At 39.2% G+C, this 22,629-nt stretch overlaps 1 protein-coding gene across 7 annotated transcripts in view; it reads right to left on the bottom strand.

Annotated features, from left to right (window-relative positions):
* The window catches only part of BBX (BBX high mobility group box domain containing), a 283,637-nt gene that overhangs the window by 29,410 nt on the left and 231,598 nt on the right, over positions 1-22,629 (bottom strand). For all 7 annotated transcript variants that reach the window (XM_060640117.3, XM_060640114.3, XM_060640120.3 and 4 more), the window contains 3 exons: positions 7,663-8,671; positions 6,533-6,671; positions 3,017-3,165 (listed from right to left, as the gene is read on the bottom strand). In XM_060640117.3, the coding sequence (XP_060496100.2) occupies positions 3,017-3,165; positions 6,533-6,671; positions 7,663-8,671 (1,297 nt within the window). The remainder of the gene's footprint in view (positions 1-3,016; positions 3,166-6,532; positions 6,672-7,662; positions 8,672-22,629) is intronic.

Here is a 22,629-nt window from a genome sequence, read left to right as displayed (position 1 = left end):
ATGCGCGCGCGCTCGCACACACACACACACACACACACACACACACACACACACACAAAGCAGGGGAGGGGCAGAGAGGGAGGGAGAAAGAGAATCACAAGCAGGCCCCATGTTGTCAGTGCAGAGCCTGACTCGGGGCTCAATCTCACTGCGAGATCATGAACTGAGCTGAAATCAAGAGTTGGACACTTAACCAAGTTACCTACTTGTAGAGTCGTAGAGTTGTAGAGTTTCTGTTGTAGAGTTTCTGACAAGACCCAGTATACAGACATGAGGGACAGGGCAAAGATAGCGGAGGGGACAATGGACAAGGGAAAGAGAGTCTTTGGAAATGCAGATATAAATAAGGAGACAACTGGGAAAACAGAATCATAAACCCAAGCAGATACTATGTTGTTGAGATATGTGACTGTATAAATGCATACATACATAACCATTTCCTCTAGATACTACAGTTCAGAAAAATTCTATATATTTTACATAACCTTGAGTAGCTAAAAAACATACCTAGTATAAGGCAGGAAAAAAATATAAATGTTGAATGATAAACACGTAAGAAAATAAAGGCAAAATGCTAAACTGCTGAAGAAGAAATGAGGTTTCCTATGGACACATGCTCTTTTGCTAATAAACTAATGATTTCATACATAGTTTTTGCTTTGAACAATTCATTATGCACAGATGCAAAGAGTCTAGAGTCTAAGAAAACAATCTCTATCCTCTAAAGATCAGGCAATTACAGCACAGCTGGTATGATAATTTCATTAATAACTTGTGGGACAGTGCACTGGTGGTGCTAATGCCAAATTACAATTAGTTACAAATACTATTTCTTTAGTTTGCTAAATAGAGAATATATCATTTAGTGTCTGTTTTATTTTAACTGCATTTTGCTCCATGAGTCAGAATGCAGAGCAAAATCTAAAGTCTTGAAAGACTTCCTACCCACGTAATTACTGATACACTGTAAGAACCAGTGACTTTGGGCTTGAGAGGCATAACAGAAGCGTTAAGATGATATTGTATGAAGTATAATCCAAAGCTCCAAAAACCTATTTCACATCAAAAGAAATACTGTTAATCTCAGCTGGGAGAGGAAAAACATATAACAGATAACTAAGACTCAAGAGAAGGTCTCATGAAAATAGATCCTAACTCAGGGTTTTATAGCTTTACAAAAATAAATCTATTGTTACATTCCCTGATAGATAATTTGGCCAGCTTCAGGGCTCGAAAATGAATGTCTCCAACTACCAGGAGTGGAGGAAGAGAATACATCCTGTGCATCAATCAATTAAGTTCCATTTTATTGGCTTGTCAGGTATTTATCAGTAACTTTGAATCCAAGAATTATGGGAGCTCATGATACCTGGCATCTTTGGGCTCATGGACTACTTTGCCTATTCCTAGATATCCCTAGGGCACAAAGATTGTCATTTCATTGGTAATCCATTACAGTGTTCAGCTACCTACCTGTCAACAAGGCTATTTTATTTCTTTCCTACTCATCTTGGAAGATCTCGATATAACCCTACTTTCTTTTCCCAGATGAGCAAACTTGGTGAAGCAACATTTCTTTTTTAGTTCTTTATTCACTAGACTTGTTTTTATTGACCACAGAGGAAAACCAAGCTAATTCTGAAATCACTTTTATGTTCCTCTCCACCTTTAATCACGAAGGGAGAATTTTCTTCAGCCATACAGATCTATCGTGAGATACAGATCACAAAGTGACTGTCCTCAGTTGTGTCAACTGTGGTGTCCAAAGAAGGTTTTAGGTCTAGAGGGAGAAAATTTTAATTTCTTCAAAGAAACCATAATTTTTCCTAGACCTTATATCGTCCCTCTAAATCCATGCAATTGTATCTGCTCATTAATATTTATCGCTGATTATCCACGAATGCTAGAATTTAGCAAGATTTATGTGAAGATATATATCATCTTGTATCTATCCATCCATCCATCTAAAATGCACACAAAAAGGGAAAGTATCTGATCTGACATGGAACAGGCAGGAGGCAGCCACTTGTACAGGGTAAATTACATCAACTCTTCCATCAGATCCTACAAGCAACAAAAACTCAGCCACACCAGTTCTTCATTTCTCCATTCACTGTCCTTACAGGAAGTGACTAAATGGGATGACGTCTTTCACATCTGTATGGAAAACTAGAGATACATTTTTCCCACCAGTTTTTAGACTGGAGTAAAATCAGAAGACAAGTTTCTCAATAAAAGCAATGCTGTCATTTTGGGTAGGACAGTCCTTTATTGTGCTTGAAATGTCCTGAGCAGGCTACTATGTTTAGAACCCCAGTCCCTGCCCCACATGTAAAGGTGGTCTCACACTCTTTACCACCGTTCTTTGAACTACAGTGTTGCCCTTGATGAATGCTGAGATCCACCCAAGTCATGCTGATAATATAAAAGCTCCCCTTATGTACAAGGGAAGATGGTGATATTCTTCAAAACGAATATGCTAAATAGCATTTTTCTAAACTTAATAAAACCAATTTAAAGGTATTGCCAGAGCATTATTTTCATTTGGTTCATACTGCCAGTAAAGAATGGAGTCTTCTTACTAGGCAAATAGAACAATTTCATAGTCCCAGAGTTCAACTTGTCAGATAGAGTGAATAGAAGGGTGAGGCTCGGCCAACAGTTTCTGCTCAAGAAAAGCTTAACATCTCCAGGTTAGAATTCTGAAGAGCAGAAAGTCAAAGACCATGTGTAACATTTTCAAAAAAATGACATATTTAAGGGCAAATGCTCGGGCTGGGATGTCAAAGAAGAGAGGCTGAGGAGGATAAGGAGAGAAAGAAGGGAGAGAGAAGTGAGGTGGGAGCCAAAACAACCCTGGAAAGCAAGCTAAAATTCTAATGGCTGCTGCCTCACTGCCTCAGTCTAAATCCAGTTACGTATCTAAAGGGAGTTGCAGAAGCTTAGAAGAGGGCTGAGATGCTGACCACACTGTAGGAGGACACATCTGTAGAGCACTGTAGAGCACACATCTAACCTTTGCTGGTTTTAGTCGGTTCCGAGGCCATGTTTCCAGTCTTCTTCTTTTTTCTTGGGACAGGTACACATTTCCGGTCAAATGTAACAGGACTGTATTGAGGGAGGCTGTTGAATTTCTTTTCAAATTCTTCGTCCAGCTTTGCTGAGCTAATAAGAGAGGGGGGATGCAATCAATCAGCACGTGACATAAATATTTAAACAGAAAATTATATGAGACCTATTTTAAGATACTCCATTTTAAAAACAGGGTCCCTGATAATTAGGGCACTGTTGATAAACTCTGTGGTAGGACAAAAAAAAACATCTTTTCAGAAATGCTTGAAAAGATTTACCAGCACAGTTTTTTCAGTCAACTCACAAGAAAGGTTGTCTTGTTTGTTACCTTAGAAAAGCAGAGACATTATTTAAAATATAAGAATATTTTTGAAGTTCTCTCCATTGGCATGGACATTTTCCACTAGGTTCAATACAAAGCATATTCCATCCACACAAGTTTCTCATTGTAAAGATTTGTGTGTGTGTGTGTGTGTGTGTGTGTGTGTGTGTGTGTGTGTGTAGGCAAGTTTATTGGTGATGGGGTATCACCATCAGCATTTTTATAAGATTTACTTTTTAAAAACATATTTACTAACTAGTACTTGCTTAAAACATCTACACACAAAGAAAACACAAAAATTCTGAGGATCATAAAAACAAATTCTGGAGAGTTGACCAGGATGGCGTTAAACCACTCAACGACAAGGAAAGCCAGTTTTCAATGAACACACTGGCAGAGAGGCAGCACCACTTTCACGCAAACCAGGAACGACTGCAGAAACGGCACTAGCAAAGTTGGGAAATCCTTGGGCTGCTTCTGACGGTCTCGAAGGCCCCCATGCAACAATGGCAGCATGCCTGCTGGATCATTGGCTGGCTTCTGACTTCCACTTACTGAGACTTATTAACTAAGATGAAACCCAAACAGATGGGAGAAGCTGCAGCAGAATGGTGGCGCGTGCCGGATGGAGAATGGAAAGCCTTCTGGGGAGAGGGCAGCTTTGAGTCAACTCACAAGAAGCTAACAGCTAATGTGTTAGGCTGCTACCTACAGCATGTACTTGAAGTGTGTCCACCTAAAACTATTCTGTTTGGAGGAATATACACAAGTTGGGGAACAGAGACAAGACAGTCCGATAACCAAAGAATGGTCGATGGAAAAAGGCCACTAATTAGTTCTATCAAAGCAGGGAAGGTGGGCGCCTGGGTAGCTCAGGCAGCTAAGCGCCAATTTCGGCTCAGGTTGTGATCTCGCAGTTATGGGTTTGAGCTCCGTGTCAGTCTCCGTGCTGACAGTACAGAGCCTGCTTTAGATCCTGTTTCCCTCTCTCTGCCCCTCTTCACCTTCTCTCTATCAAAAATAAATAAATATTAAAAAAATAAAAAGCAGGGAGGGTGGTGGGGGTGATACTGCTTCATTAATAAAATCACCTTTTCTATCCAGTTAAAAAAGATTTGTAACTAATGGAAAAATCAGATAGTAATCAGATACTATCAGAAAGCTACCTATAACTTTTTCAGATAATCTGAAAAAATCAAAAGAAAATCATGAAAATGCGAGTTATAACTCGTAAGGTCCCTTGGGACTTTTTTTTCCTTGTCTTTTTTCAACTATAATAATCATCCACGGTTTTTTTTTGGGCGGGGGGGAGATCTGTAAGATTAGAACCACCAATACTAAGTGAATTTTTCTTGGCAACAAATAGCATATTTTCTGTGATAAAAGGGGTTAAAATGCCTATTTAGAAATCTCAGAGAAGACTGATAGGAACTGGCATCTCATACTGCTCATCTGCTGTGTTGGTATATTCCAAACAAAGCAGACCCAGATAGTCTAATTCTGAAAGGCCTATGTATGTCAGCGGGGGTGGGAGTGGGGGGTTGGTGGGGGACAGGAAAGACCAGAGGTTCAAGACCAGAGATTTAAGCCTATAGGAAAACCACACTCCCAGTTACATACATGTGCCTTCCTTAGAAATTATTAAAACAAAAACAACCCATACACCAATCTCTTTTCAGAGATAGATTTTCAAAATATTGTTTCATTTTTCTTGTTCCTAAAGAAGATTGGTAAAAACACCTCTCTCACGGCTCTCAGCAGTTTCTAATGGAAGCATCAGAGACCTCTCTGCTGAGAGTCTTAATTTCTGCTTTATTTCCCCAGGATCCCATACTGTCTGCTCAAGACCTGCTCCTCTCTCAGTGAGCAGACCCACAGGGCACTAGTAGTTCTAGAAGATACAGAGCATTGGTACTGACACTCAGTGGTCACTTTTTAAGGAAATTTTGCATTTGAAAATATCATTTGACGATGATGAATATGAGAATTTTTATGTTATTATTTATAAGTTGAGTTTGTAAGCAAAACTAATTTGAACTACTTTGGACTTATAAAATATTAGAAAAGAAATACATAAAATTAAAAAAAATATCATCTGAGTAAATCATCTTGAGGAATTTAACAAGAGAAATAATTTCCAATCTCCCCTTTGTGATGACCTGGAGCCTTAGAATTACCGGATTTTAAAGCATTGTAACTTCCAAGGAAAAAACATATTGTTCCACTAACAGAAATGCAAATACTTATGAATAAACCAAATACTTCTGATCCATGAAATCTGCATACCTTTAAACACACTTATGAAGAAATATGGAAAATGTAAAAATGTACTTATTTCCATTCAATATATTCTTTTCAAATTGGGCTAATAAGAAATCTCGAAGGATTTTTAACAGTTTAACTGAATATGCAGATACCTTCCTCTTTATTAAGATTGGTATTAAGAGTCTTTGGAATAACACTAAAAATGAAGTAATTCTTAATGATTTTATCTCGATGTACATGCTATTGCTTGATATTGCATTTCAGCACATAATTAATGACTGAGTATTCTCTGCAGCAGAGTCAATCTAACATTTTTATCTTAGAGCAACAGAACATGGTTTCGACACAAATGGTTAGATAGAGGTCGAAGGATAATTTTATTTACCTTACCCTTTTGAGCTGTCATTATTATTTTATAAATATATGTGCATAACCTTTAGAAATATTAAACAAAGTATATATGGCAAGCAAAATGGCAAAATGCTCACATAAACATGTTTATGCTTAAACATGCTTACATAATATCCATTGTAAACCTTAGATGGAAAAATGCGTCCTGGCAATATTAAAGGATTTACGATGTCACAGCACTAATACATGGTGGGCCTCAATTCAAACTGAAGCCTACATCTCAAATCTACATACTATGTACTATACTGAAATGCGAGTGGCACGGTCACTCACACAACCGCGTTAACAGCAGGAACCCTGTGGTACGCGGAGATTCTGTGCTCTCACTTGCTTGCTAAGACTGTAATAAGTGCAGAATGAATGAATACTCCAGAAGAAGCAGTTAGTGAATTAGGTTTACCTTGGAAAACCTACCACACTTGGTGTCTATGCAGTGTGCTGACTGTGCTCACAGACACTTACCCAAGGAGAGAATCTTCCTTTGGCTTGGTCTTCTTGAACTTCTTGCTCCCACTGGTCCCACTCTGATTAAACGTCCAGCTTTCTTCATTCCAACACCCTTCATGGTCAGAGGAGTTTCCTTTTCCTGAGCTTCGTTTCCCTAAGGGAATTTGAGAGAAAGAATATGCTTGGTATATTGGGATGAGGTTGCTTCACAAGTGAATTGTTGACCCCTTAGGTATCGTCCGCATGATGCTATTTGTAACTATTTCAGTTTTGGTGTCCTCTAAGCGATTCGTGATGGACCACCCTTAATAATACAACATGCAAAAAAAAAGTATACAGCTATGGGATAAGTCTTCCTATCACAACTCAACAGGTACTGTGCATACTGTGTGACTCAAGAGACAGACTCACTACTATCACCTTTCCCATTAGAGAATCAGACTAAGGTGTAGAAGCCTTTGCTGGTGGGCACTATTAATGTGAATTTCCCTCAGATTTACTGGAATGATATCCCTGTACTCCCAAGGATCTTCATTCAGGGCTTGTTAGACCCATTTTCTCAAACATCTCTAAATTGGAATTTAGCTTGGCAAGAGGTAGTCCCCTAGCCAGATGCTGTATTTTAAAACAGATGAACTTATATAAAACACTCTGTGAAATAAAGGTATACACATTAACTGGTTTTATGTTTTAAACAGGCCTTCCCTTCAACTATAGTTTTGAATACCTACGGAGAGGGCTAGACAGATTATTTGCTTTTGGAGCCTACAGATCAACATTCTGCCCAACAGATTTGCTTGATTCAGGAAATTCTTTCCTTCAGTTTTAAAAGCCGTAAGAACTTTAAACATGTAGTGCTTATCTTTCAAAACAAGAAGCCAGCCCATACCAGGTTAAAAAAAAAGTTTGAATTATTTGAACACATATCCTGAGAACTACCTACAAAATGAATATAAGATCTGCTCTATGGTGCTAGAAAACATGTAGGTAAAATGACACATGTATATGGTCTATAAACCATAAAGAACTGTATGAATATATTGTTCTGATGCCACATTGTTCTTTATGGTGGCTCTTCTCAATGAGTCTAAAGGAGGCATTCGCTACGTTTCCATATTCTTTTCACTTTTGTGGGAGTTACTTACCTCTGTCAACATTAGCTCGCAGAGAGGTGAGCATGCCTTCAGACACCAGGGTTTTATAAAGAGCACCTTTGCAAGACCTCTCAGATTTCCGGGAGCCACAAGTCTCTATTTTTCTGTGACAGTCACTCTCCTCAGGCTTGGCCTGTCCAGATAGGCTGGGTGGTAATGCATCCTCCGTGGGGGTCAATGGTTCTGCTTTTATACCCTCTGGCACCTCACCAGAAATGTTCTTGCTGGCAGAAATATTAATGAAATCTGGAGGTCTTGACTCTTTGGTGGTGTCTGAGGATTTCTCCTTTGACATTTTCTTCTCTCTTGATTTCACTTTTTTCTTTGGTGGCTTGGCATCCAAAATGCTTCCCTTGCCACTTGAAGATGTGCGGACCTTCTTGCGAGGGGTTTCTCCAAGTTTCTCGATGCCCCAGTCTCCCTTTGCAACGGCTTCAATGGTGTATATAACACTCTCAATGTCAGACTCTGAAGACTGCCTCTTTTTGCAAGTCTTCTTGGGTGTGGATTTATCATTTCCATGTCGATCCATTTTGCTTTTCTTCTTTTTCTTTTTTAGTTTCTCTGGTTTGTTTAATGCTGTGGGATCCTCAATGATCATAATTCCATGAGGATGGCACATATGATCCTTTCTACTGGGAACATCGCTTATTATTATCTTGCTACTGGCAGAATAAGAAAAATCAGGGAAGTGACTACATTTTTGATCTTCTTCTAGTTCTTCCTTTTTAAATTCTTTGGGATCTTCCATTTTTATATCCATTGTATCATCCATTCGTAGCTCCTCAAAATTTCTTAGTTCCTTAGAATCTCTTACATTTTCCTTAGCTGATTTTTCAAATTCTGCTTCCTTCTGTGACCTGGCTTCATCTGTTTTCTCCATTTTTATTTCTCTTTGTTCCTTTCCCTTCTCCAATTCTTTAATTCTTCCACCATCTGATTCTTTTGCCTTCATTAGCTTTGATTCCTCCATTTTAACCCCCTCTGATGCCAGACACATCTAAACGGTTCAAACAAAAATGGGAGAATGACAAAATAATTTTTTTTTTGAAATACACTTGAAATTAGCTTAAACTTTAAAAGTCTATCCCTCTTTAAAGTAATCAAGGCAAACATTACAATAATCAGTCCAATTCTGCCAAACTAATTTAAATAACTCAAATTTTAAAAAGGCTGTAGGCATTATGATATATTCATTACACTTTACATAAGCATGTACTCAAATTCTCATTTTCCAGCTTCATCCGAAGCTTTTTCTATGAAAACATGATTTGGTAGAAAGAAGATGGGTTCTAGAGTTGAAAGACCTGAGTTTGAGTCTTAGTTTTGCTACTTGCTAACTCTGTGGCCTAAAATGAGACATTCCACTGTTCACTCCTCAGCTGTCTTTGTAAAATAAAAAGGATGGCAAGAATGATTGTCTCAGAGGATTCTGTGAGGTTTAAGTGAGAAGATATACTGATGCCAATACTGACTAAATAATCCCCAAAATGTTTAGATGTTTATCTTTTCTTTTTTCTTGGGGAAACGAGAAAAAGAGCAACATTTTGTACCTACCCCGTTGAAGTTAGAAATGAGAAGATGATTCATTAAATAACTACAGAGGATTCTGGTTAATGAAAACAAAAACAAAAACAAAAACATTACAGGCCTCAGGCGCTGACAGATAACCTGAAGATCATAAAAGTGGTGAAAACTAAGTGGTGGTGTTTTTTGTTTTAAACTCATTTGATAGCAGACTTGATCTAATCTGAACTTACACGCCTGAAAATTCTGACCAGAACTAATGTGAAATTGCTTAACATCTTAATTCACATTTAACGTGACTATTCATATGCTTTCGCTATCAGCATCTTCATGCATTTGCATTATGCCCTGTGGGAATTAACTGCATAGCATAAGATGCATATACTATATCATTTTTCTAAAATCTGAAAAATTCTGAATACTAAAACACATCTGGCAGCAATCTGGTTATGTTTTAAAACTCCCCAAATTTCACACATAGGACCTTACAGGAAACACTTGCCATCTTCCTCTCCAGTTCCCAGGTACCTCGAAAATTCAATCTAAAGCTATTTTCTGAAAGGGGAAATTGCAGCTTTTGTAAAATTCATTTTCAATACATGGACTTTCATTCATAAACATTCCCTGAAATGCTCCCAAGCGCCAGGCCCCGATGGAGGACCCTAAAGATACAAAGACCATTCTCTGGGTTCAGACTCAGTTTGGGAGGACATGGTTAAATGCATCAAGAAGGCTGGAATGATCGGTCAATATGGGACCTGTTATTGTTGCTTCTCTCAGGAAAATGGTAAAGAACATTGAAATTAGCCAGCATGCTGAGTACACTTGCTCCTTCTGTGGCAAAATCAAGATGAAAATCAGATGAAAAATCTGTGGAGATGTGGCACTGTGGTTCAGGCATGAAAACGGCAGTTGACGTGCCTGGACCTACAGCACCCCTTCTGCCACCACAGGAAGGTCTGCCACCAGATGCCTGAAGGGGATGAAAGACCAGCAGCGGAAGCTCCACCATGTGAAACACTGCCGGCCTATAATAAATGCCTTGATTTATGTAACCAAAATACAAAAGAAGAATACAAAGATCAATAAGTTCCCCTCTCTGCCTCTGAGGATTCATCATGAGGCTGACGATGCTGATTAGGCCAAGGGCAGAACAGGAGTTCTTCTCCATTATTCATTTTACCAATTTTGTATTAGCAGCTTAGAGGAAAAATAGTACTGGGTTTTGCTGAACCCCCAAATCAAGCATAAGAGTTAGGAAACTGATTCTTTAAAAAAATTTTACCATTGTGTCAAATGGCAAATTGTCAGAAATGTTAATGTATATAAAACTCATTTAAAAAATTGTTTTAAATTAAATTTGAGAGAGAGAGAGAGTGCGAGCAGGGGAAAGGGGCAAAGAGAGAGGGGGAGAGAGGGAGAGAGAGAGGGATTGAGAATCTTAACCAGGCTCCATGCTCAGTGTGGAGCTTGACATGAGGCTTGACCCCACAACCCTGGGATCAGATCTGAGCCGAAAGAGTCAGACGCCAAACTGACAGAGTCACCGAGGCGCCCCTAAAACTCATTTTTTAAATAGATAAGCCATTCAGTTAAATAGGAGATCCTCTTTTACTTCATTTTTCCCCTTAGTATTTTCAACGCATCTCAAATCTTTCTGTGAGAATTATAATTGATAAGCCTGAGAAGAAATTGCAGAAGGGTGAGAGGAGGCAGATCACGCAAGTTAGAAAAAAATGAACAAGACAATCTTCAGATTTTTTCACAGGGAAGATCTGAAATAGTATGGATTCACAACGGAACTATCTTTTTTGGGAAATCACGTAAGTTAACTTTTAGACCTTAGCAAGTAGTTACGAAGACTGAGAACTCCCCTTTAGCGAAAACTTACCAGAAGTAAGTTCAAAGCAAAAATGTTATTTTAATTCTGACACACTGACACATTTAATTCTCCCTGCATATTTTATTCTCGTTGGACAATGTGCTGTTTTTTCATTGATTTTGAAATCATTTTTATTTTCCTTTCTCGATTATCCTAGCCCTTCATGAAGAACTATCTTACATGGGGGCAGAGACAATACTAGTTCTGGAAAGAAGACTGGAAAGGCATCCTCAAGGTAAATTTTACGGTTTTTCAGCCACTGTCACTCTGGCGACCTTTAATAAGTCCCTGCAGGAGCCATGTCCCATAGAGGCACTGGGTTTTATAGTGGCATGCCAACAGTTTGTATTTGCATAGGTTCATCTGAGCAAACCTAATAATACTTTGCAAACTCCATTCTCTGCTTCAATATATTTCAAAATGATTCTCCTCATCACCCCTGATAGGATTCCACAGCTAGGAATGAAATGGAACAAATGCAGACATTCACTCTGGGGACATATTCCAGGAAATAGCATAATATTTCTTGTGGAGGTAATTACACCAGGCACTAGTCATGCTTTACTTCCTTGTTTTGGGCTCTTAAAAGTTTTTTTCTCCCACAAATAGACTATGTTAATCCTAAATTATAAGAAAAACAATTATATTGCTAGAAGTGAAACTATAAAAATAAAACAAATAACTCCGAGTCAAAAACTACAAATCATAAATCTCACTAACCAAAAACCCAAATAAACACAAATCAGACTCAGAGTTGGGTGTCATATTAGGTAATCTAATTTAACATTCTTCCCCATGTAGAAATTCACTTTACTACAATATTCTTGAGACTTAATTATCCAACTTTCTGCACAAAGACACTGACCGTATTAGAGGGTGGTTCTCTCTGAAATATTTAAAATTTGAGGAAAAAACTACCACTCCATCATACTAGTTGTTCTCTGAAGTCACATAAAGAATTCTGCTTTCTCTCATAGGACAGACTCTCAAATCTTAGGAGACAGATGTAAGTCTCTTCTCCTGGTATAATGTCCCAGTTCCCTTAACATGTAAGGCTTTCCGACCTTTCAAAAGTTGGGCCCCTCTTACCTAAATGCATTATGGTGTCCTGAAGCAAGAACTGGGCTTTGGGGAAGTAAGTTGGGTTCAGGACGAAGTACCGCAGTGCTTGCCTAAGGCTAGAGCACTGTGGGCTATGTAACTTTGACTTGAATCCATATGAGGAAATAAAGGCTGAGAAATGGGGTAACAGGACATGCTCCACTGGGTTGTTGTGATGCAAAAGTGAATGAATGTGTGCAGACACAACACTTTACACATAAAGCTTTACAATGGTCGGGGAACATGGATTTAGCAATATCTTCCTTAGAGTAAGTTCCTAGCTTTCCCATAATGCTCTAGATGAGAAGTAGAACTGCATACTTGTCAGCTGATAGGAACATACTTATCTTCTAATGGGGCCCAAAGATGGATCTCCCCCCAGCCACTTTAAAAACAAAACAAAACAAAAACCAAGTCATACTTCTGGCTTGTATTGGGCTTGTGGTCAATAACCATCTTGGATTTCTTTACCCACCTAATTAGCTGGGAAGCTTGGTCTCTCCCATTCTATGTTTTTATAATTTATTTCTTGTATATAGTTGTGAGATTTTCCGTTTTTCCTTATAAAGTTTATCCTTTCCAACTCTGAATTACATTACCTTCCAGCTCTGTTACGGACACATTTGATAAAGTTGCATTTTATGTCTTCATCAAAATCTTTGGTAATGTTGACTAGAACATGGCTAAGGACAGAGCCTTCTGGCAGACTTTTAGAGCCCTTTCATCAATAAACTTCAGCAATCTAAGAATGTTTTATAATCCAATCTAAATTACCCCTGTTTTGTTCACAAGGACATGGTAAGATTATCTGTCAAAAGTCTTGCTGAAATCTGGACACAGTATGCCAACAGCATTTTCAGCCAATTTTATAACCATACCAAATATAAAATGAAAATGGCTTGTATTCCAGTCAGTCTAACTAGGCAAACAGAAACAACTTAAAGCATATCCAGCAGGAGGAATTTAATGCAGGGAACAGGTTGGTTACCCAGGTCATAAAGAACTGAGACACCCAAATAGGAGGTTGGTGAGGCAATCCAGAGATTAGCAACAACAGGAACAAATGGGGGAAGGCCTCCAGAGGAAGGCAGAACCATGGTGGGCCTAACTAGAGGAGCTCAACACGTAGAAGAGATGTTACCTTTGCTTTGCCCCCACCCCTCCTCACCCCTTCCTTGCACATCCTGGCTATTCTCTTCCCCCCATTCCACATTTTCCCACCAGAGTCTCCCACTGGCTGGACCCAGCTGGATATCAGGGGACAGAGGCACCCAGAAAAGGCAGTCTACAGCCACCAAGGATATGAACTGTCATGCAGGGCAAACAGACTCTGGGAGAGCACCCAGTTTTTACCTTCTTTTCTGTGAGATCAAACATTTTATTAGAAATAATTCTCAAAAGCCTCTAGGAATTAACAGTCTATATTTCCACATAAAATAAACAGCTTGGGAACAGCTATGGATGTAGTAACTCTTAGAAGATGCCATCACTCTTAGATATGAGCAAATTCTACATCGAGAAGCTATTCCAAAAGGGAGGGATGCTGGAGCCAGACTGTCTAGGACTGCAGACTGGCTCTGCCTCTGATTTGCTAATTTTCTATAAACGTTTCTGTGCCTTAGTTTCCCCATCTATAAAACACGGATGTTAATAGTATTTCTCTTAGGAATACTGTGAGGTTCAATGAGTTGGACATGTACAGCACTTAAAATAGTGCCTAGTTCACAGCAAGAATAAATGTATTCTGACAACCATCCCTCTGTAGCCTTGTGCCATATAGAATAAATCTTAGCTTCTGACAGTAGTAGAATTAGTCTTATGGATATCATTGGTGGCACGTCACGGCCCTGGTACACTAAGTACTTTGCTTTGATTTTTTCATTCTATGGTTGAATGATTCTGTAATTGGGGAAAAAAACATAAACAACAAAATTAGATGCAGGAGATCTTAAATCAGTTACCTTTCAAGAAGTTAGTCTCATTAAACATATAGTTAAGCTCAGTTCTACTACTGGGTACAAACATCTACTTTCATCTACTTGAGTGCATTTATCAACTAACTTTAGTGGGGCTTACGAAACTGCATACAAACTACATTCTGTTCACATGCGTGGACAGGCATACAGATAAGCACACGGTGGACACAGAGGAGCATAAATCAGTGTGAACTCAGGTGAATAAAACTGCACTGTGGGACGCACAGAATTAATGTCTGTTATTAATTAGTCAAGTTGCCCTTAATAGAGGGTTGGTTGTTAATCAAGCCTTGAAATAGAATATGCCTTAGTAAATGACAATTTATTCTTTTATTATTATTTTAAATTGAACAATAAACTTCTTTAAGAGTGAGGATGTAAAATGTCTGCAGGACACCTTCTAGATCGAATTCCCATGGCTGTATTCCAAGAAGTCAGAATGCTAATGTTTTAAATCAAATGCCTGGCATAAATATTTGATATCTACGGTCTATTCCCTCAGGCACCATATTTTTTATAACTGTAACTCAGGGGGCACAAAATGGATCCTGTTCACCTCTGTACTCTCCTCCAAGAATATATCCTAGTACCTTTCAAAAAGAAGGCATTTCGTAGATAATTGTGTTGAATTGAATGGTTCATTAGTTCTGAGTCTAAAATGCAATCTGATTCATACCAAGAAAGTTACCTTACAAGTCTATAAAAAACAATGTTAATTAGGACCACGCTATTGCTTGGCCTAGACCAGCATTCACACTGTCCTTACTTATGCTTCCCAGGAGCACCAGTGAGAATTAATCACTAATATTGTAGTTTTACTTTGATGACTGAAACCTCACTGAAGTTTCTCACTGTTTTGTGTAGTCAGAATGGCCTGTCAGTGATGAGCTGGAAGAAATGTAACTTACCCCCAAAAGAAAAATGAAAATGAGTATGTTGAAACTGGAGATTCTAAAGGATGCACATATTGGACAGACATATAAAAATCACCCTCTTCAAAATTATTACAAAGAAAAATTTCAGTAGGAATATTGAAGAGGTGAGATAAAATGTGCAGTGGAGGGATTATTTTTTATGTTCCTGGGTTCAAGAAGATTGCCATTTTCAGTTCAGGTAAGATTGTGCCATAGGCTCGGGGTTGCTATGGGGGACTACAGAGACATAATAAATCTGAGTTGTGACAAGCTTTTACCTCTTTGAATCAAAAGACATTTTAAAATGTGTTCCTTTCTACAAATGTTAAGATATTGATTCATTTCTTTAATGTGTTCTGCTATAAAAGACAGTGAAATGACCAGCAAAAAATAATTAATCATGTGTACTAGATAAGAATAATACCACAGAAACAGATGCTCTTTAACTGGTACAAAGGAATGGGTAAGTTGCTCCAAAATGTACCATACTATTACACTCTTAATTATCTTTTGTCTTTCATTGTCTATTGTAAAGGATCCAGCTCGATTAAAAGCAAGGCAGTGTGAAAACAGAGCCACTGACACTAATCAAGAAGTTTCAATTTCAAAATCTTTGCCTTTTAGTACAAAATAAATGTTTTGCAGCCAAGGTATGTTTACAATCATTTTGTACTGGCTTATTATCTGCCAAAACAGTGTAGACATAACCCTAGGATGGCATTTAGCAGTGTTTTCCAAGATGTGCACTTCTCCCATAATTAAATAAAATCAGAATGTTATTGCCATAAACATACACTGGCTGATGGTCTCAGAGAATAAAGAATAGCACTGCTGCTAAGAAAATTCAATTTTCTTTATTATAAAAGATAACTGGTCACAGAACAGTGGTCTAAGCATCTCTCAACACTGAAATCTGAGCATATTAAGTAGTTTTCTATTTGGTTTGCAGAAACACGACCAGGTGAAAAGGTGGCTTAAATGTTTCTCTTTACTCACTATTTCTTCAGAAATTATACCCATTCTGAAGACTCTAGATGGGGTGGGGTGGCCTTTGTTCCATAGGCCATCTATTAAAGTCTCCCCCAGAAGTGTTAAAGGAAATCATTAGGAGAATTCCTATATTTCAGTTCCTCCAAAAATAAGTTAATGCAATTGGGAATGAAATGAAAAGTTTTAGGATGGGAGTTTTCTAAAAATGACTCACAACTCTGCCTAAAAAGCTATGGAAAGAAATATACCACTTAAAAAAAAAGACCCCCTCAAATATATCATAGGTATTGGGATTCAGTTATATGACAGTAGCGTAGGAGGGGCTGAGCTGAGAGCTGTGTGCCGAGATTCCAGGTTTCAGGGGGCTATGAGGAGGAGGTGGGGATACTGCGTGTCAATAGTATGTGAGGACACACAGAAAACTGAAATGGAGTCACCTTGGTCAAACACCACCCATACCTGGTAGTCGGGAATGCTAATGTGATTGGAGGGATGGCATTTCCTACAGTTTTCAATGATCTCTATAATTCTATCATAATTCAGCTTTTCTTAAAATGAGCCAACATCCTTCCTAGGACCTTATTTTTATAGACACCGGAATAAATTTGTCTTTATCTACCTATTTGGTTTTAATTGTAAGTATTTTTTACAAGTTAGAATGTAAGGAAAACTAGGCAGTCAAGGTGTCTGAAAGGTGTCATCTTTTTTTAATAAATAGGGTTAAATAATGTTTCCAGTTCCCTTGGAAGCACCAGATCTGCAATCTTGCTTTTTCATACATGAGGAGTAGGAGTATATGTGGAGAAATCCAGCACCCTTCCTTCAACTTAACCTTAACACATTACTAGTTTCATAAACTGAAGTAAAGAAGTAGAACTCAGAAAATGGGTACCACAGACCAAATTCAGCAACCCTGTGGTGACTGTTCTCTACCTTTCTTCCTTTTGTGCTCAGAGAATATGGGCCTCTGGCTTTCCAAAGTCGACCATTTACCTTAACAAACCCCTCTCTTTTTGACTCTTTCAGTATTGGATTTCTTCAGTTGTCCCCACCCCTAGGCATCTTTCATCTCCTCTTTTCTGCTGGTGGGGCTTCCTCTTCGTTCACAAACATCCGGGCTTCCTGAAGTAGGGCTCCGATCTTCCATTCTTCTCTGGTGCATTCAGGTTCAGAGCTGGGGCCATCTCCAGCTCCCCTTTCGCTTTGCCTTTCACGTGGACCCAATCATGGAATCCAACTAAATCCTCTGTAGCATCCCTGGTGTCTGTTTCTACAGCCCATTCCCACTGCCAAACCACCCCTCCCCAATCCTGGCTCTTATCGTCTCACACCTGGATGTCCCCAGAAGTTTTCCACTCCACTCTACACATAGCTGCCAAGGGAGTCTGCTTTCCCACTGTGTGCCCCTGCCCTAAATCTCTTCTTGCTCCTCATGGTTTTCAAGCACAAGTTTCTCTGCTTTACACTAAACACTCTCCCAGTTCTGACTGCAGCCACACTCCACCTTCCACAAGTCTCTTAGCACAGCCCACTACTCCTGCCCGTCTGATCTCATCATCCGCCTACCTCATGCCTCCTGCCTCTACCCCTTTATCCCTTTGCTGTATCTCTCTCATCTCTCCATTTGATTATGCAGGTCACAATCTGCACTGTGTGCGGGTATAAAAGGGGGAGGTGCACGAGGGTAGGTGGATGCTGGCAGGGGCTGCTGGCCTCAGAGCCAGGGCTCCGGAGGGAAAGGAGAGCACAGTGATGGTGTCTTTAAGGGGGAAGGCACTATCGGCTCTGACCAATCGTTCTCATGTGGGAAGATTGGATCAGTGTCTCTAGATTGTCTACATTTTCATGAGAAGTCAGACATTTATTTGAAATCTCCACTTTTAAAATATTAGCCACTAATTGAAATGTAGAATATAATACAGGTCAACAAATTGGGTGCCCCTGAAAAAGCATTTCTGCAAGTTAAATGTGGCCCAGAGGCTGCTAGTTTCAACCCCAGTTTCTAAACAAGTCTTTCATCAAGAACCGTCTTCGTGCTCTCTGTGCTGGGTCCCCATGGCACTCCTGCTAGTATTAATTCTCCCTTTCTTGTCTTCACAAATTCACTTTGTATATCATTCGACACAAGTAGAGCCTTGTCATTTCACCGCATGGTTCCCTGTGAAACCATTTGCACACTTATTTCTCATCCCTTAACTTTTTGTATCTTATCTCTCTGCAACTGGAGAAGAAGTTCTTGGAGGACAGGAGTCCTACTCCATAATTTCCTCTCAATATCTTCCAAAGTATATTCACAAACAGGCACTTACTTATTTAAGGGTGTAAGATGTATCTTGGCAGTTTCAAAAGTACAGACACTTTTTAAAAAGGAAATATCAGCTCCATTTCTTTGACAGCAGTCTGGAAAAATCTGTCATCTTATTCAGCCATACACATATATGTGTAGGAGTAAGCTGTCTTCCATAGAGCCTTCTATAATACGCAAAGTCCTATAACAAGCAACTTGCAGAGTCTTTTACATTCATCTAAAGCAAGGAGACAGAATAGCCCAGTGTGGAAGAGCCTGGGTGTGGAGACAGATTGCCTGGGTTTCTACTGAGGCTCCAACTTCCTGTCCACATGACCTTAGGCAAGTCACAAAACCTCTCTCCCCTTTTGTTTCCTAATGTATACAAGAGGAACGGTGATAATACCTATCTCAGAGTATGTGTGTGAAAATTCAATGAGTACATATAAAATACTTAGGAAAGTGCCTACCACATAGCAGAGAATTAAAGTCATTATTATCTTAAGTTAGGTAATACAACTGATTTTCTGCTATTAAAATTTAAACTCTATTTTAAAGAACACATAAAATTATTTCAGAAAAAGAAGAGTAAAACCAAAGAATAATATTTTTAGGCATATGCTTCGGCGTCTCATGGCAACTCTCCAACACCAAAACCGCACCCGGAGGCAGAGTGTGCTCATACCACTGACCTTAGGAAGTTCACAAGCAGGTTCCCAGCTTACCCTATCACAAGAAACAGTATTCGTACATCCATATGCAGGTAACTTTAGCAGCCTCACGGTTATGGACATGGAATGGACCCTTAATAATTACCGCTTATTGGAATAAATGAATCAACTGTGTATTTTATTATACTAGGCAATTTTGATACCAGAGATCTTTTAAGTGTAGAATTTTCTTTCCTAAAATATACAGGGAAAGATGTGTCTGTGTGTCCTCCAACTATATAGCAGCTATAATACACAATCATCTCCGGGGAGATGCTTTGCAACTCTTTGCATGATCTGACCTAATTAATTTCAAAATGAAAGGAAACACATTATAGTACCTGCACCAATTAAACAACTGATTAACTGAACAGTACGAACCTCATGGAGGTTCAAACATAGAGGACTGTATTTTTTTTCTCAATTCCCTGACCTCAGCAGCACTATACTAACTCCGTTCTTAGCTGGAGTGGATTCCTGAAAAATACCTGGAACAGATCCCAGAATTGTCAGGTCCCTCTCAGCTATTAAAAATCCACCCAGCTTAAAATGCCAATCAAATGCCTGAAGCAGGGCCTTCCCCAGGGCATCTCCTGGCTACGGGGTCCAAAGAAATAAAACAATGCCAAAACCAAGAGTGCAGGCCAACCCAAGTCTCTTTGTGTCTGTTGCCAACTTCCTCCAATTTTCTTTTTGCCGGCTCACGTGGGTGTAGGGCACAGCAATAAGAACATGCCTAAAATATTTCTTGCTTCTCACCAAGAAGACACTTCTTGCAAGCAACAGCCCCTATACTTTTGGGAGGTCTACTATTCAGCTCTCCCCTTGTGTCAGCTTGTAGGAATAGAGGTGGGGTAGGGGGAGAGGTTAGTTCCTGGGCTGGTTGCTGGCCCTTCCCTTCACGAGTTCTAAAGCTTCTGTAAAAAACGGGAGAAGCAATAGTGGAGGCAAAACTCACTGCCCATGGTTATGGCTGTCTTTTTCTATCTGTTCCTGCTAACACTACAAAAGACTGAATGACCTTGTCAGGGGATGCCAAGGGCAGGGATGATATACAAATTATTTAAGAGGCAGGGATGCAAACTGATCAGAAGGGATGTGGTCCAGGGGCTGGAACAGGTCCTGCAGACCCCTTGCAGTGTCCTCCAGTTGCTGGAAGGATCAGGGGAGCCCAGGGATGCTGGGGAAATTGCAGCAAGGGTGCTAGGGGGTTTGGGTCCTTTTACTAACGATGGGAAGTGCTTGGTAATGTTAGTACCAGGACAGCTGTACTGGTGGAAACTGACTGAACATCATTCCTACCTGTGGGAGCTCTTCAGTGTCCTGAGCGAAGCTGTCTCTAAGTGCGTATTTCCTAATGAGAGAGGCTGCCCCAGGCTTGCTCTCTGCAACCCCCCCCCCCCCCATGACTGTCCCACGGCCTCTTGCCTGATCACACTGAACTATTTTCTATTTGGTCACATGACCTGTGGAAACTCATGCATTTTCACAATACCAAAACAGAGAGTACAGCAGGGTATTCCAAACCTCTCCTTGCTGCCAACTTCCTCCAGCTCTTTTCTCACCTGGTCAGACAGGTGAAGGGCACAGCAATAAGTCTATGTCTAAAACACTTCTAGCTTCTCACCAAAGAATGAGAAGACACCTCTTACAGATACACCCCAATTGGGAACAAATTTTCTCTTAGAGCTGCCTTCACTTTGTTTGACAGGGAGCAGGGATGAAGAGTGAAAAGCAATTCCTTCCTTCTCTCTTCAGGACAGGGAGGAAAATCAAAATATTCCAGATGACTGGATAGTTTTTGATAGCCACCTGCGCACTGACGACTTACGGGCTGGGATAGGAATGAGAGAACCCCCGGAGGGGTACGTGGGATAGTAGCTGGATTGGACCATCTCTTTAGAAATCCCAAGAGAAGGATCTGGCCCAAATTGAAGATGGCTTCCTGGCAGATTTCCTTTTGAAATGCATAAATTTAAAGCTGTTCTTTCATAGTTCAGACAGTAGCACCAATTCTGGGCAAGAGGAAAAATCTTCCTCTGTATCCTGTTATACTTATTTGAAGAGGCACCCGAAATAATTAAATATTATATGCAGTTTAAGAAAAATGAATATCAAATATACATGGAATAAAAAAATTGAGGAAGCATATTTCTATTGGTGATTATTTGGAGATGCTGATTAATCCATTGTGCATATATTTATGTTTAATTAGAAACTGGGTAGGATTTAGAATGTTATTCTAAAACACAGTCTATTAGCATTATGGCATCATATTCATGTGGTGCAAATAATAATGTGAGAGGATTTTCTTGGTAAACTATTTTTTAGCGACCCTGTTTTATCAAAAGCATATATTTTTACTCGGATGTTATAAGAAACTAAGTCTGAGTATAAGCTGATTTGCTATAATTGGAATAGGCTTATTGCAGTCATTTTACCCCTTTAAAATTATGATACCAGCATTCAAACATCTGTTAAACCATAGCATCTGTTTCATATTTGGGATGCATCCCTACAAATTAGAAGAATGTTCTTTTTAATGAGCTCTGATTTAATAGGGAATCCTTTTTTTTTATATAACTGTTATGTGAAAGAAAGAAAATGAGAAGACAAAAATCATCTCTTGCACCCTCCATACTAAAGTACCTCAAAGGTCCATACATTTCAAATATAAAACTGTTTCATGAAGATATATGAATATGAAAGTGCACATGCGTGTGCACACACATACACACACCAGGAAATGCAGAGAGGGCCACACATTCTTATTATTCAAGAAAAATAATCACTTCTTTCAAAAACATTGTCTTGCCAATCTATAGGGTCTTAAAAATACCAGATAAATTCATACCTCGTAGTGCCTCTGTTTACTAAGATTTGTTTGCTCTAACTCCAAAGGCATACGTGTTGCCAGGTCATTATCATTTCAGTTCTATCTGAAGTAGTACTTGCCACTGACTCACTCAGTTCTTTTTAAACTATTCCCTATGGTCTCTGGAAGTTTTCTAGTCATTTGGAGACCTCTATCTGCATCTGATTTTGTCCTATAAGAAGCATGTCAGCTTAATGTCAGACAACAAAGGGTTCCTGTGTCCCACTGTTAATATACTTCTTTACTGTCTTAGGCCTTTGACCTTTGTGTTTTTCTATTTCTAATGTGGAGATGGGTAGACATTAAAAGCTTAATTTAAACATGTTTAGAACTCTTAGATTTTAATGATATAAGCTACCATAAAATTTAGAAGATAGGCTGCCCCATTAAATTTAACAAACTACAAAGGATTTATAAAAAGAAGGTATCACTCACATAAAATGAAAAAACAAACAAACAAACAAAAAAAAAAAAACAACTCAGAAGGAACTCATTGGAAGGAAGCCAGAAAAATGAGAGAAAAGAAAAAGTTTAATGTAAGAGATTTCTGGTCACCCATCTTGTACCTCCTAATTTGTCTCACCAAAAGAGAAAACGGCTACTGCAGTGTCCCCAGCACTGACGACGTTTCTTTCACAAAAGAAAGGCAGAGCGGTCACAGGTAGGCGGAGGCAAGCATGGTAGGTGCCCACCCCA

The sequence above is a fragment of the Panthera onca genome, chromosome C2 (assembly GCF_046562875.1).
Source record: "Panthera onca isolate mPanOnc1 chromosome C2, mPanOnc1 haplotype 2, whole genome shotgun sequence".
NCBI lineage: Eukaryota > Metazoa > Chordata > Mammalia > Carnivora > Felidae > Panthera > Panthera onca.
This window is presented reverse-complemented; position numbering and strand designations above follow the sequence as displayed.